The sequence below is a fragment of the Tamandua tetradactyla genome, chromosome 8 (genome assembly GCF_023851605.1).
Source record: "Tamandua tetradactyla isolate mTamTet1 chromosome 8, mTamTet1.pri, whole genome shotgun sequence".
NCBI classification, from domain to species: Eukaryota; Metazoa; Chordata; class Mammalia; order Pilosa; family Myrmecophagidae; genus Tamandua; species Tamandua tetradactyla.
Window position 1 is genome coordinate 103301200 of NC_135334.1, and position 15282 is coordinate 103316481.

Below are 15282 nucleotides of genomic sequence, written 5' to 3' on the forward strand. Positions count from 1 at the left end.
AGGAAATGTTGCAATCCAACAGGCACATGCCCTAAAGCAAAACAAGTCAAAAGTCTTATTAAATGCTGAAAGTTTAAACAGTCCCAGAGAAGACTATCTATTCTGACAGTGTGCTTCTTTTTCCTTTATCTTGTTCTTATATTTTGTAACATTCTCTGGAGGGCTGTGAGTGGCTTTGCACAAGTGACACAACTAAGTGTAACTGAATTTTTCCCCTGTTAAATGGAGAATTTCAGCCAGACCAACATTTTTCTACTAGTCCTTCATCGAAGTAGACTGAGAGGGGAGGGAAAGTCCCAAACATACTAACAAGAATTTGGTGTTGTGATTTATGTAATTGGAAGATTCAGCAAATAATAAAGATCATGTTTATCATTCAGCAAATAATAAATATACTAATTAATATTTGCATAATGATTTCAGGAATCAATGCTTTTAAACTTTAAAATAGTAATTACATACAGAGATGGCATGCCAGTACTGAAAAACTTGATTTATTTGATATATATTTATCATGTGCCTTATGTATCAAATTGTTTTTGGTGCAGATACATAGAATTGAATGTATCTGATAGAGTCCCTGCCCTCCTGTAACTTACCTGGATAGGGTGTGAACAGCAAACAAATATAGACAACATATATCTAAAGTCAGGTAATATTAACTACTGTCAAGAAAAATAAAGCAGGATGAAGGGGGCTTGGTATTTAAGTTGAGTCATCAGGGAAGATTTGAATGAAGTGACTGTCTTCATGCAAATGTAAACATATATCCTTGAGGAAAACAGACTTTTTGTTTCTCCCACGGTAGAACCTAGTCCTTCTGTCAGGTGACCCATACAGAGTTTTAGGGCCACTGCATTAGATGATCACTAAGACCCCTTTTAAATCTACATTCTAAGGAACTAAGAGCACGTTCAGCAGAAGACAAAACAGAAAGCAAGCCAAGGGGAGGACGACTCCTGGGGCTGCACCTCACTCCACTGCTAATTTTTCTGTTACCCACTTCAGATCCCGTAAACCTCTCCAAAACTCATTCCTCACCTATAAAATGAGCAGATTATGATATCCAGGACATGGAAAACAGAAGGTCCTTAAACTAGGAAGCACACTGTCAGATACATCATTCAATGTACTCACAGCATAAACCCCGACCTAAAAACCAAGGTCCGAACCCACCTGAAAAAACCTCTTTTATTACCCGTACCCTCGCTCTCTACAGTTTCTCAATCTCTAAGTTGGGGAGAAAAACAGCATGTGCTTCCGAGGGATGTTGTGAGCACTGAACAGATAGTGCATATAAAGCACGCCACACAATGCCTATAGAACAGTAGTTACCCAGTAACATTTATTATTATAGCAACTAAGTTAAGATGATGATGATATATCTAAAGGCCAAGACAGACCATAACGAAGTTTTTCATGACTAAAGATGCAACATGCATAGAATAAAAAAAGCAAAATGTTTCCAGGAGAAAGACAACCTTAAGAGTAGCCAAGCAAATGACTGTCCAGGACGGGGTTGGCTACCACTTATTGCCACATTCAACACTGAAACTGTGGTTGCAGATCCGTTTGTGAACAGCTCTGCTCCTAAAGGAAAGAGCATGCAGATCTAAATAGGAACCCTTCAAGTCTGTAAAATATTAACAGCTTAATAAACATCAGCTCACACAATCAACAAACACAGTGTTCAAGTCAACTAAAGAGTACCAACTAAATTAATACCAAGTTAATGAAATGAAATGCCTTGGGGGGAAAAAGGCTCATGGGTGATTCACTTTTATGCTGACTTCCCTATAAAAACATCTTCAACAGGAGAGGCAGGAAATTCCAGTGAGTGAAAGGGGGCAGCTCTATGAAACCATCACACTGCACACTTTGCTTTTTAATTGACTTCAAAGTTTTAGTTTTTAAGAAGCACATTCAGAAATCTGTTCCTTAAGAAATGCAAGAATGAGTACACTAATGGAACTAATCCTCATCTACCATGTAAACAAATTCCACAAAAGAGAGCAAGCCATAATAAGCACATGACTGAGACTTATTTTCCTGAAATAGAAAAACAGCATTAACATTGAAAATTATGTGACAGCTTTTAAATGAATATATACACTATGAGAGAGATTAAGGGGGAGATACTTTTTATCCTACAATGAATAAAACATAATTTCATTTAGTAAATAGATATCTGAATATTAGTTATTTCTAAATCAAATCATGTTCTTCTACTTTATATATATATATGTAATGTGTGTGTGTGCTTTTTCTGGGGGGGGGATGTGTAACTTTTCAGTTCTGATTTTTTCCTTGTAATATCCTATAGCTCTTCACCATTTCCCTTCTATTTTTACCTTCTCAGACTGTCAAGCAAAAACTACAGGGATGAACAAAGTTTAATACGGAACAACTCAACTTCACAGACAAATCCGCTGCCATCTACTAACTGTGGGACATTTGGGCAAGTTACTAGCCCTTTCAAATCTCAGGTTGTTCAGCTATAAAAAGGAAACTATGCCACATACCTGCGATGGTTATTGTGGAAATTATGGTTAACAGATGTAGCATGCCTAATACACAAATAGACCCCACAATTTATCCCCAAATTTCCTTTTTTTATAAAAATCAAACTTACCAAACACGGGACATACTAATAATTCAAAGTTTTTACACTATAAGCAAAATGTTCCACATTGTAATAACTTCTACAGGAGTCTTTGGGATAAGGTATCACAGTAACTGCAAGGTATCAAAAAGGCCAAGAATACTACCTGTTTAAAAGTATAGATCTCTAACAAAAAAATTTTTAATATCCTGCTAATACCACACACCATGCTAACAACATATCGAGGCTATAGTAATTGGTGATAGCAAACTTCATTACAGATCAAGACATAAACATACATTTTCTTATAAACAGACACATACTATATGACCCAGCCATCTGTTTCTTAAGATACTTACACAAGTGAAATGAATACCTATGTTCACATAAAAAAGATATTTATAGTGGCGTTACTTATAATTCCAAAAATCTAGAAACAAGGTGTTCTAGTTTACTAGCTGCTGGAATGCAATACACCAGAGACAGATTGGCTTTTAATAAAAGGGGATTTGTTTTGTTAGTTCTTCAGAGGAAAGGCAGCTAACTTTTCACTGAGGTTCTTTCTTACATGGGAAGGCACAGGATGGTCTCTGCTGGCCTTCTCTCCAGGCCCCTGGGTTCCAACAACTTTCCCGGGGGTGATTTCTTTCTGCATCTCCAAAGGCCTGGGCTGAGCTGCAAGTGCTGAGATGAGGTATGCTGAGCTGCTTGGGCTGTGCTATGTTGAGCTCTCTCATTTAAGCACCAGTCAATTAAATCAAACATTGTTCATTGTAGCAGGCAGCCTCCTAGCCGAACGCAGATGTAAAGAGCAACAGGTGAGGTTCACATGCCATTGGCTCATGTCCACAGCAATAGAACTAGGTACCTTCACCTGGCCAAGCTGACAACTGAATCTAACTACCACAACAAATGCCCCTCAACAGTGGAGTGAAAAACTGACTACGTGCGTACATACAATGAAATACTCCTCAGCAATAGAAAGGAATATTATATATTGCATATCTACAACATGGCAGAATCAGAAATACATTACGTAAGTAAAGGAAGCCCAAAACAAAAAGTACACTCTGTGTGGTTCCACTGACATGACATTCTGGCAAATGCAAAAATGATAAAATAAGAGATCTAAGGAGGAGACGGTTCAGAAGTTACTAGAGACTGGGAGTGGAGAGAGGGATTGGCCACAAAGGGGAACAGGGAAATCTGAGGGAGACTGGGGAGGATATGGAAATGTCCTAGATCTTAACAGAAGTGGTGGCTACATGACTGCATATACTTCAAAACTCACATAACTATACAAAAAAAAAAAGGATGGACTTTAAGGTTGAGACATTAAGGGAAGTTTTTGCTATGAATTCACAATTTTGAAGGTCAGTTAAGTGAATATAAAGAAGACGGAATATGTAATATTAAGACTTTATTTTAAGATAAAAATACTGAGACACTAAAAAACGGGAACCTCAAATAGATTTGTGAAGAACCATAAAACAGAAACTTACAAATTTTACTAATGTAAAGGAATCTGTTTTTACAACAAATATAAAGAACTGCAACACCTATAAAGAGCATCTAGATGAGATTTATATATAAATGTAAATACTTAGTTATAGCCAGGAAAAGTAATCGACAAAGGCTCACTTCTTTTTAGATAAATTATCAACTCAAACAATGAAATTAGAAATTCAGACTAGGTTAAGGTAAGGGTTGGAAAGGACCCGGATGGAATCAGTGTCTTTTATTTCCTCTGTCAAGTCATGCATTTTCTCATCTTTGGATGTCACAGGTTTGTTTCTCTCCTAGAACACCACCTTAGCTAGGGTGACACCTAGGGCAAATTCTTTTAACCAGAAGACCTGAGAAACACAGCAATGAACTTACCCCCCCCTTTCGACATTCTTGGCCCTCTCCTGTCACACCTGCTGAGGAGTCTTCACATTGTAAGGTCACATGCCACAAAGCAAAGCCCTAATGCTAGCTACACCAAAACAGAGCCCCTAAGCAGTAAGCTGGTGCTATGCAATAGGAACTTTTAAAGGTCACTGCAACAGTCCTTGGCTAGCCTGGGAATGATCAATGATCCCTTTCTGGAGGCTGACGAGAAGATAAACATGAAAGCAAAGAGACCTCAAGGCCTGTTCTATTGGGAACCTAACATCTGTGTTCCCACCTTGTATATCCATCGCATACACACAGCATAAGAAACCTAGGAGAACAGCACCGTGGTGTTTTGCATGCACACACAAACAAATTACTTTGGTGAAATGTATGACTAAGGAGGATCCCCACTGTTGAACAGGACACATGAGCCTAATTCAAACTGATATTAGGAACTGATTCACCCATAATATGAAATTTCCTTTCTAGAGAATTCAACAGGGCTTTGGAAAACAGTTTGCTAATAGAGCCTGTGGTTAGCTCACAGACTTGCCAACCTACCATGAAGTGTGAAGCCTTCTGCTGCATGCCCTTACAGCCCCAGACTCTGTTTGCAAAAGACAGGAATGAAATATTCCATATGTTTTCTTTGTCAATGACATGGCTATTGAAAGCAAGGCCACAGGAGTCTCCCTGCTGAGGGACTGGGTCAAGCTATTCATGGGTAACCAGGCAGATGTCAAGATGGTAATGGGGAAAAAAATCTCAAACATTTTTTTTAAAGGAGACCAGGAGTAGAAAATGCACAACTGTATTTGAAACACTCAGCAAATCTAAACAGGTTTATGCACTGTTGCATACATTAGCTGCAGTTCTGGCTTTATAATGCATTTTCAAATCAGGTCTAAATCAAAACCCAGGAAAGCTGTTAAAGCTTCTGAGAAAGATTTAATTGTGTTTAACAAGAATGCCATTTAATTTTTTTAGAAATATGAAAAAATTCAAAGAATTTTAGTTCTAAAATTATTTTTAAGATAAGCTTTTCTTTATCCACAAAGTATGAGGATTAGTCTTGAACATAAAAAAAAGAAAACTTAGGTATCAAATAACCAGTAAAATACATTTTCAAAGTATTTAAAAGAAAAAATTGGCTCATGATCTGAATATTTCCAGAAACACAGTGATGGTAAAATTATTCATTTTTCCAGCTAAATGATTAATTCTGAGTAAATCCCATCCATCCTCCACACTGAAAGTGATCTGAGCCACTGCAGGGGGTACTAACTGGTTGAGGGGTCCCAAAGAGTTGTTTATTGCAATCTTTGTGGCTCTGAAGTCTGGAAGTAGAAAACTGGTAAAGATCACACCGACACTGTCTTTGGAGAATGGGGCTTTAAAGAACAAGGGCACAGGCTCCTTTCTCCTCCATCAGGATTGTACCTTTTTCCATTAGGACTGTACTACAGCTGTGTCAAGTCTCAGGACAGCTGTGTCAAGTCACAAGGACCAAGGCAAAACAATATGATTTTTCCCTGAGCTCTCTACTCTGCAAAAACTTAATTCCCTGCCTGTAACTCCTGGCTTTCTTATTAGAAGGCAAATATGCTCTGCAGCCTTGTCTTTTATGTGCTAAATTAAACCAGTCTTTGCATTTTCCAAATTTAATTATTGCCCTTGGGGTCCTCTGCAAACTTTCTGTATCTCATATAAGTTGAAGCATATACAGAATGCTCATATAATTTAATTGAGTTCATAAGAAGGGAATGCAGAAGGCAAGTAGCACCACCTACAAGAAGGTATCTTTATACAAATATATATACTCCACCAGAATCTTTATGCTTTTCTGAATGACAAACCTGCCAGACAGCTTGTCTTTTTCCATTAGCACAGTGGCTCACCTGAGAAGTCTACAATAGTCTACAATCGTCAAAGAACTAGAGAAAGAGGGTTTAGAATTTTAAATCACAAAGGGATAACACACCTATACAATTGCTAAGTCACAAAATAAATGAAAACAAATTGGGTCCTTCCTCGCTGTCACTCAGGTCAGATGAGGAGAGTTACTGAAAGCGCTGAATCTCACAGGGACGACCCCTTGAAGATAAAGTCAAACTGCCTCTTTCTGCAGATGGAAAAACAATGTCCAAAGTGGTTTAAGTGACTTGCTCGAACTCACAGATTGAGAAATGCTCTCGTGTACTCAAGGTTCTTGATTCCCTGTGTCACACTCTCATAAGCAAAACCATTTTTGAAAGTCTGTTCATAAAAATACACCTATAAAAGATGACTGGGCAGTTGACAATGTCATGAAAAGCTGGCTTATAGGACTCAAAATGACCTTGGAGAGAACAAAAGGGCAATAAGGAAATTGGCCTTCGCAAGAGACAAAGACAGCAAAATATTCTTAAGATTAAATAACCCTAATCAAATGAGATGCATTAGCAGACGTAGCATAGGGTAAAAGCTGGGATTATGATAAACTGCTAAATATAGCTAGTAAGCCCATAAGGTATAAAAAAATGATACTAAAATATTTGAGATATATTAAATGCACTTAAATTTCCTTCTTATGAACTCAATTAAATTATATGAGAATTCTGTGTATGTGTCAACTTATTTGAGATAAGAGAGTTTGCAGAAGACCCAAGGGCTGAAGCACATACGAACAATCTTCAAGAACATTCAGTAACCTGAAGGTCCATATGGACATGACTTGATTTTCTCTCTCCACTACAGATAAGAAAAGAATTTATGAACTTTAGGACAGAGTCTCTAAGGCAGACGTTATCCATAGACAGTGCTCTCTCTTCTCTGCCAACCCTACCCCCCCCCCCACAAGAAAGCAGCTTTCTGAGATGTTGTGTACACATGGTAAGGATGACATCACTGAAGAGCTACCCTGGTCTCTCCTGAAAAAAATCTGGTCTGTCAAGCCCTTCAGAAAGGCACTGCATATTATCCACATAGTTTCTTCAAAGGCTAAAGTGAAGCCTACCCCCTAGGAAAATGATGTTAATCAACATTATAGCCCAATCCCCAGATTTCAGAGAAAAGATTGCCACGTTTGAAGTAAATCTCCCATCCTGCATCTTCAAGCCAAGAAATAGGAATTATAAAATTCATCGTCTTTCCTATGGAAACAGCTCTAATCAAGCACTTTAAGGTAGCTTCAGTGTCACCACTTGTACTAAATTACTCCGAGGTGTATACTAAAAGCTGCGCATGGGAACCTCAAAGCCTGCAGGTGAGAGCTGAAGCAATCCTAGCTACATTCCTTAGCTAGGCCTAGTACTACTCCAAGGTAAAGGGGCTGTCTCCCCGCCAAATTTATGTCACTCTCCTTAGGAAGGAAAATTTCCCCAAATAGAACTTCAAAGGTATGAGTGAATGGAGAAGAATTTAACTCATGATTTTTCCAGATACTGGGTTCTCAAATCTGATTTAACTATCCAAAATAGTTTTTGGTCAGGGTGCCTTGTGAATTTCATTCTTTCAACAGTTAACTTTATTTTTTAAGTTTTGTTAAAAAAAAGTAAAAAAGCTACATTTTCTTAGTGTAAAAAATAGAGAAAACAGAAAAGAACCAGCTAAGACAGCTCACACCCCCTTTCACTTATCTTGATTCAGAGTATTTAAATACGAAATGAAAAATGAAGGCTAGAAGGTCACTAAATATCTTGTATTACATTAAATATGCTTTCTCCACACGTTTTCTCGGGAGGACAGACAAGAGGCCATCCTGGGATCTAAGTGACTCCCAAAACACCTATAATTACATTTCCTTACAAGGATATTGTTAGATATATATTCTTATGGGCCAGCATATCGACACAAGGGTGGTTTAATGTTTTAATCTCATAAAATCTTTCAGCACAGCAAGCTAAAAGAACATATATATATTTTTTAATGTCCATTTCTTGGGCCTAGATTATTAGAAAGGCATTCCTGAACCCCAGTAACTTGAATCTAAAATAGAAATGCTGTAGACTTGATGGGGAGGACCCGGCTGGTGTGCTTTTTTTGGCAATTAAAAATATGTGATGGTATAAAAACATGTTTTAGAGACTGAAACCAACCAAAAATCCAGAGTTTTAATCGCCTGTGCATGACATAGTATTTCAGTACACTTTAAGTATTTTGCTAAAAATAGTCCAAGTCATATACAAGGTAAATAGCAAATATTTGTCCATGTGTGGGTGAGTCCAGAGCTTACTACTACATAATTATATCTTGCCATTTAAAAGGAGTTTTAAATACTGACTTGCTAAAAAGTCTTTAGAAAACTGAGAAGTTATCAAACTTTCATGAACTGCACAACAAAGATCATGATTTCTCAGGCTAAGACTGACTTCTAAACTCAGTTTTAAACTCACCCAATTTCAGAGCACAGAGCTGACCCCTGGTATACAGTTTGACCATCAGGTGCTTAAAGACATAAAAGAAGTGTCAAGAAAGGCCAGACAAATTAGCCATTGTGTAAGAGTACCGATTTGCTAAATACCCCAGATTTTCTTTTATGCTAACAGGATTTAAAATTAGAATGTCACCATCTTCGATAAACCTTTCTAAAAGCTACATTTCCCTGAACAAAGTTGGAAAAATCTACCTGTATTCTTTCATATAGAGGAATACAAGTTTTAGCATTGCCAAAAACCCGAAGGCCCCACCAGATAGCTAACGAGAAATGTGACTAACGCATTTCTGAATGCAAAACTTGAGATCTACTTTTAAAAATTAAAAAAGCAAAGTTGTCATCAAGAATACTCTGAGTTATATCAGTTACATTTTTTTAAGAGTTAAAGGCCTTGGCAGGGTTCAGTTGGTGTCTTTTTTTCCTTTATTAGAAAAGTTGTGGGTTTACAGAACAATTATGCACAAAACACAGGATTCCTATATCCCACCCCACGATCAATACCTCGCATTGGTGTGCAATATTTGTTACAACTGATAACACATTTTTATAGTTGTTCTATAAAAATTAATAAAGTTCATCATTTAACTTAGGGTTCACTGTGTAGTGTACTTCCATGGATTTTTCTAAAATTTTTATTGTCACTATATATACAATCTAAGATTTCCCCTTTCAATCATATCCAGATATATACTTCAGTGCTGTTAACTGAGGCAGGGTTTAATTTTAAGCCTGGAACACCAACACATATTATGTTTTTATGACTAAATATGTATGCATATATTTGGAGAGCAAATATCAATATAGACACAATTTTAGAAAGACTTCAAAGAATCACTAAAACAATTCTACAACTTTACTTGCTTAATATTCTACCCCGAGTCACAGCAATTCAAAGCAGGAGGGACAGCAGCCATCATCTAGTCCAATATTCATTATTTATTGATAAGAAAAACGAGACAGAATAAAAGGGAGGCATAACCCAGGAGACCACAAACCAAACTGCAAACTTCCAGGCTACCAGTGCTTTCTACTAGCATAAAGACGACTAAAAAAAGAATCTGAGAGACAGACAGACTCACAGAGAGGCCAAGAAAATGCCTAAACTTGCCGGGATCCACTTACTAATACAGAACTTTGATCTTTCCTAAGAGATTAAGTTTTCAAATGGTACTTTACAATTCTAATGTGAAGAGCCAAGTCCCTGGACATTAAATAGTTGTGATACCATACCTGGCATGAGCATTTAGTTTGACTGACAATCATAAAATATTAGTGGTTAAGGCATACCTTAATGAACCCAGAATAAAAGGAGTCCTAGTTCAGGTGCTGGGACTGCTCAGACAACTTCCAGGGCACTGCCTTCGGAGGCAATGAGTCCCCATTCAAGGGCATATCCCAGTAAGGAGGAGTTTTCTGGGAGGGTGAGAGATTCCATGATTTCAACACCTCTTCTTCACTACCACAGTAGAAAAGATGGGAGAAATGTGTAAAAGTCAAAACTCAAACAGAAAAAGAAGGCGGTTGGCAGCCGAGTTGCTTACATCCTTGTTTTACAGGAGTGGGTCAAGTACATGACTCACTCAAGGTCACTCCTGTGATTTACCAACTGTCCCTATTCCCAACATAATGCTCTTTCCCCCCTTGTATTTAAAGGGAATTCAGCAGTTCGTAAAACAAAGGATCTACACTCAAATATCTTCATAAACCTTGTTTAGAACAAAGTTCACTTGTACATAAAACAATACATCTTTACAAAGACATACTATACAAACTAAGCTAGCAATGAAATTTACAGATAATAACTCAGAAACCAAGAGATATTAAAACTTCTGTCATCTATAAAGGTATACATATTTAGCAACTGATTAATCACCTGCCAGGGAATACAGTAGAGAGGAGGAAGCATAAGAAAATACTTTCAAACAATACCATTAAAAGTGGTTTTAGTGTAGTGAAAAAACATACCTTAGGGAAGAATTTGAGAAGATCCTTCCAAAAGGGGAAAAAAGTAACTGATTCTTAAAAATACTTTGAAAGTCCCTCAGGTAACCATCAGTTCTACATAGAATGTTCAGTAACTTGCTCAGGAGCAAGATATTCTCATAAAGGTTTATAAGATTATGCAAACACTGTGAAGGTTTGCAAAACTATGACTAATTACATGGAAGTGAGGACGTTGAGTAACTTTTGGTACAGTATCCAAATAACTGAAGCAGAGTGATCTTATTTTCCAAGTGTTAAGCCATACCCACAGAAAACAAATGGGGTTGTTCTACCCTAGCAAAGCGCCTTAGCTAGTCATGCATTCTGAAAAAGTCTCCATGGCAAATTTCCTAACACACACTTCTAAACACAAAGGACTCCTCCAAATGAGCAGTAATAAATAGCCCGGTGCAACTTCAACTAGAATGATATTCTGCTAGTCCTGGAATACCCATGCAAGAGGATCCTAATATCATCACTTAGCTATCCCCAAATTTCATAAGAATTATAAAATCATGGAATTTCTGGACGCTACAAGCACCCTTAGAAAAAATCTAGTAAATTCAACTGCTTCATTTTTCAGATGATGAAACTGTCACCAAAAAAAGGTGAAATGACTTGCCCAAGGCCACCAAATACTCAGTGGTGTGCTGATAAGGACTCTAAGAGGACCCATCTATTCTCTCCATGCAGTCACAGAAACAGTCTTTATGATCTTAAATTATGCACCAGATATCATCCAGGATGAGGATAATTTGTGCTCCCGACTCATTGTTCTCAAACTCTGAGATAGAAACACAACCCAGAGGACACAGGTACAGGATACCCTCTCCTAAGTTCATCCCTTTCTTCCCCAACCAAGAATCTCAGAAGGTAGGTGATTAAGAGTTACCTTGTTATAGCACTACCATTAAGACATGACTGACCTTGAACTCTTTCAAAAAAACAAACTTTGGAATTTTAGTACTAGTACACAACACATATTTTCTTTAACATACCTCAGGGTGAATTGTGTCAAGCCACTGCATTATGACACAGGATTGTGACACAGGATTTATAATCTGAAATATAATCACTACAGGTTCGGCAAGTGGTATGAAAATGGGAATTCCATAAACAATATAGAGGATTACATCTGACTCTGCTCCCGGGCTCTGGTGAAGCAGCTTTCAGCAGGAAATAGACACTCTTAGACCCAACAAGTCCAAACAAGCCTAAAGAAGAAAAAGCAGGCTTCCTCAGGGGCCTTCTCAAATCACCGGACAAAGGATGAGCGTTGAGCATGCTGAACTTGGCAATCCCACATGGGAAGATGCCTGAATTCCAAGCCCAATTCTGTTCTTGCTGTGACTTTAGGTCCTTATTTATTCATTCCAACATTTTTAAGCATCTTCTATGTATCAGGCTTTGTGGAATCAAAGTTGAGTGAAATACAACTTCTACACATTAGCCATCAGTCCCAGGGTCTCCAAAGTGGGATGCATATGGCCCCGGGGAAGGGGAAGGTATTGCCATGGGGTGATCCATTAAGGAATGAGAAGAAAATATAAGAATATATTTGTATATTCTTATATAAAATATAATATACATATATTGTATAAAAATAAAATTATAAACTCTTATTAATGATTGTAGTCTTACCTTCTTAATTTCTATAATTTTATATACAAATAAATAGACTTTGGTGCACATGCTCAAAAAATTAGGAGTAGTGGAAAAAAAAATTTAGGACCACAGATCTAATCCATGGGTATGTAACTATGGATCACTAAAGATGTAGGGGGAGAGCACCTGGGGAATATTATAAAGAGAACCTTGGTGATTCCAAATCGTCTTAAAAGATGGGGCGTGCACAGCCCATAGCACTTGCCTCTCCACACTCATGTCTTTTAGGAACCATTGAACCACCTGGTTTCTTCAAGCGTAAAATGCAAACATACTGCCTTTGAAATATCTTGTAGATAGGGTGATCATACCCAGATACACTAAGGGGGTGAAATGGGTATTAGAACGAAATGAGTTATGGGATACACGGTAACCCTAACTATTGGTTACAAATGTAAAAGAAAATATAAGGCATTTGCTTCTGCCTGCAGCTCACAAAGTGCTACGATGATGCCAGCTTAGGCAATGCCATCTGGACTGGTGCCAATTATTTTTCTGTTTCTCAGGGCATGAACAGTAACTTTTCTGAGGTTCAAAGTTGATGATACTGTATTTCACTCTCTTTCATAAACCCTAAGGGGAGATGCCTGCTGTTCTGCAGAAAGAAACAAACTCTTATGGAAACTTGATTATTTCTGGGTCATTATAGGTACTAATGTAACACTGCAAAATAGCCCTTTTCCTTATAGGTCAAGTCTACTTGTTAAAACTCGAGGAATCTGCTAAATGAGGTTTTTAATATGTCAAAATAGTAAAATCATGCTTTTCTGCTATATTAGAGCCTTGAGAGAGTTAGTCAGGTTATGGAATCTCTCCTACAGTTTCTCTCAAAAGTTTCTAGAGGGCTTTTAGCCTGGGAGGGGAAGAGCCCCACCTCTACCCAGGTCTTCCTTCCCTAACCTCTCCATACCACAGCTCAAATTTTCCCATTCTTTAGACCTTTGTGGATAAACTGCTCTTCACTGCAAAGATGAGCTTGCTGGTCACAAGTTCAATTTCACCGTACTGAAGGAAAATGATTTCAAATCTGTAACTAACACCTGAGACAGGGAAAAGATCAAGAAAGAGGGGCCAGAAGCCAAAGACTAAGACAGGTTCTAAGGCAACTGGCAGCAATGCTCACTAGAAGCCCATCTGCAGAGGACAAGCACAACACCTCACACAACCCACCTGGGAATACAGCACGGCTCCGGCCTGCATAAAAAGGGTTTCATCGTACGGTCAATTATTCCTTTAAAACTGTCTATTCCTAGGAGGTCCCTTTCAGGAACTATAAGGTAAAAGGAAATTCCATTTACCCAAGGGCTTCTCAGAATCCCTCTCTCAAAAGTGCTTTCATGACTCTTGATTTAATCACTCAACTGGCTACACGGTGCGACATGGAAGACCAAGAGCACACCCCAAGACCTGCATTCAGCTGACCCTATCCTTCTTCCTACCGGTGGTACTTGCCAACACTACCTCCAACACCTATTTCAGATTCCTTTTCTTTTCTGAAGAGAATGGCTTAATTTCTCAGGTCCCTGTTTGAGCGGGAAGATTTCGTCCATCAAACCATGTAGATGACTCTCCCGACTTCAGGTCAGCGCAAAAGAAAAGTTCTGCTGGTTAAGGGACAGCAGAAAACTTTTTCTTCCAGCATTCCTTCTTTTAAAAGCCTTGGTAGGTAAGAAAAGTACTTTCACCAAGAGAAATCTGCAATTTCCTCCTCTTTCCTCCTTGTTTTCGTCCGGTTTCCCTGCGTGCGCTAAAACCCTGCGTGCTTTTTTGTGAGTGAGCCCAGAGTGCAAGCCGGCCGAGGTGCCAGGTCGCTCTACCTGGATGGGGCCAAATTGTAAGGAGAGTAGTCCGGACCGAGGTACAGGTGTTTCCTCTGCCCACGTGCTTGGAACCAGGAGGCTCCAGGTGCTTCCCCACGAAACGTGCCTGGGTCTGCAGACTCAGGCCAAGTTCTCGGCGCCCTCACTCCCGCCAGCTGCGAAGCGTTTGCCAGCAGAGCAGGGGCCCGCAGGAGGAGGGAAGGTCGCGTAAAAAGGCTGCCAGGGGCAAGCGTTTCCAGATTGCTTCCTCCTCCCTGGCCCCAGATGCACTTGGGAGTTGGGGCGGGGCGAGGAGCGTGCCCGAAAAGTCAGTGAAAAGGAGCTACCCGCGGACGCTCAGACCCGGACTGGCAAAGTTTGGAAAGCCAGCCGCGCGGGAGTGGGTGCAAGGCGCTACCCCCTTCCCCAGGTGACCGCCCCCGGGTGGCACCGGGCGGTCGGCCTCGGGCTCCACTCCCGCGGCGCCCCCTCCCTGGCCTCCCCCGAGGCGTCCCCACCGCCCGCACTCACAGCGCTTGGGTGAAGGCGCTGAGCCCCTCCGGCACGACCGTCAGCCCCTTCCCGGAGCAGTCCACCCGACGGTCGCCGTCGCAGCTGCAGGGCGCCGCGCAGAGAGGCGGCGCCGCGCCGCTGGGCCCGGCCGAGCCGCGCAGCCCCAGAGCGAGGAAGCAGAGCAGCCCCAGAGGGCCGGGCATTGCTGCGGCCGCCTCCCGCGTCGGCCTCTCCGGCGGCGCCGCTCGCTCTGCGAACCTCCGCTGCCCTCCGACGCCCCCCGCTGCCCCGGGCAGCCGGCCTGCGGGCTGGGGCGGGGGCTCTTCTCCTCCCTCGGCTGTCCGCTCGGGTTCGACCCCTTCAGCAGTCGGCAACAGCAGCGCAGGGACGCGGCGCTCGGGAGTTTCGCCCTTTCCACTGCTCCATGG

General features: G+C 40.2%; 1 protein-coding gene across 2 annotated transcripts in view; it reads right to left on the reverse strand.

Moving 5' to 3' along the window:
- LGR4 (leucine rich repeat containing G protein-coupled receptor 4) overlaps positions 1-15072 on the reverse strand; it is a 127693-nt gene extending 112621 nt beyond the window's left edge. The window contains exon 1 of one of the 2 annotated variants that reach the window (XM_077114266.1): positions 14873-15072. In XM_077114266.1, coding sequence (XP_076970381.1) covers positions 14873-15057 — 185 coding nt within the window. In that variant the 5' untranslated portion in view covers positions 15058-15072. Of the gene's footprint in view, positions 1-13712; positions 14765-14872 lie in introns of those variants that run through there. The other variant, XM_077114264.1, reaches the window with a different exon arrangement.
- Between the last annotated feature and the right edge of the window lie 210 nt (positions 15073-15282).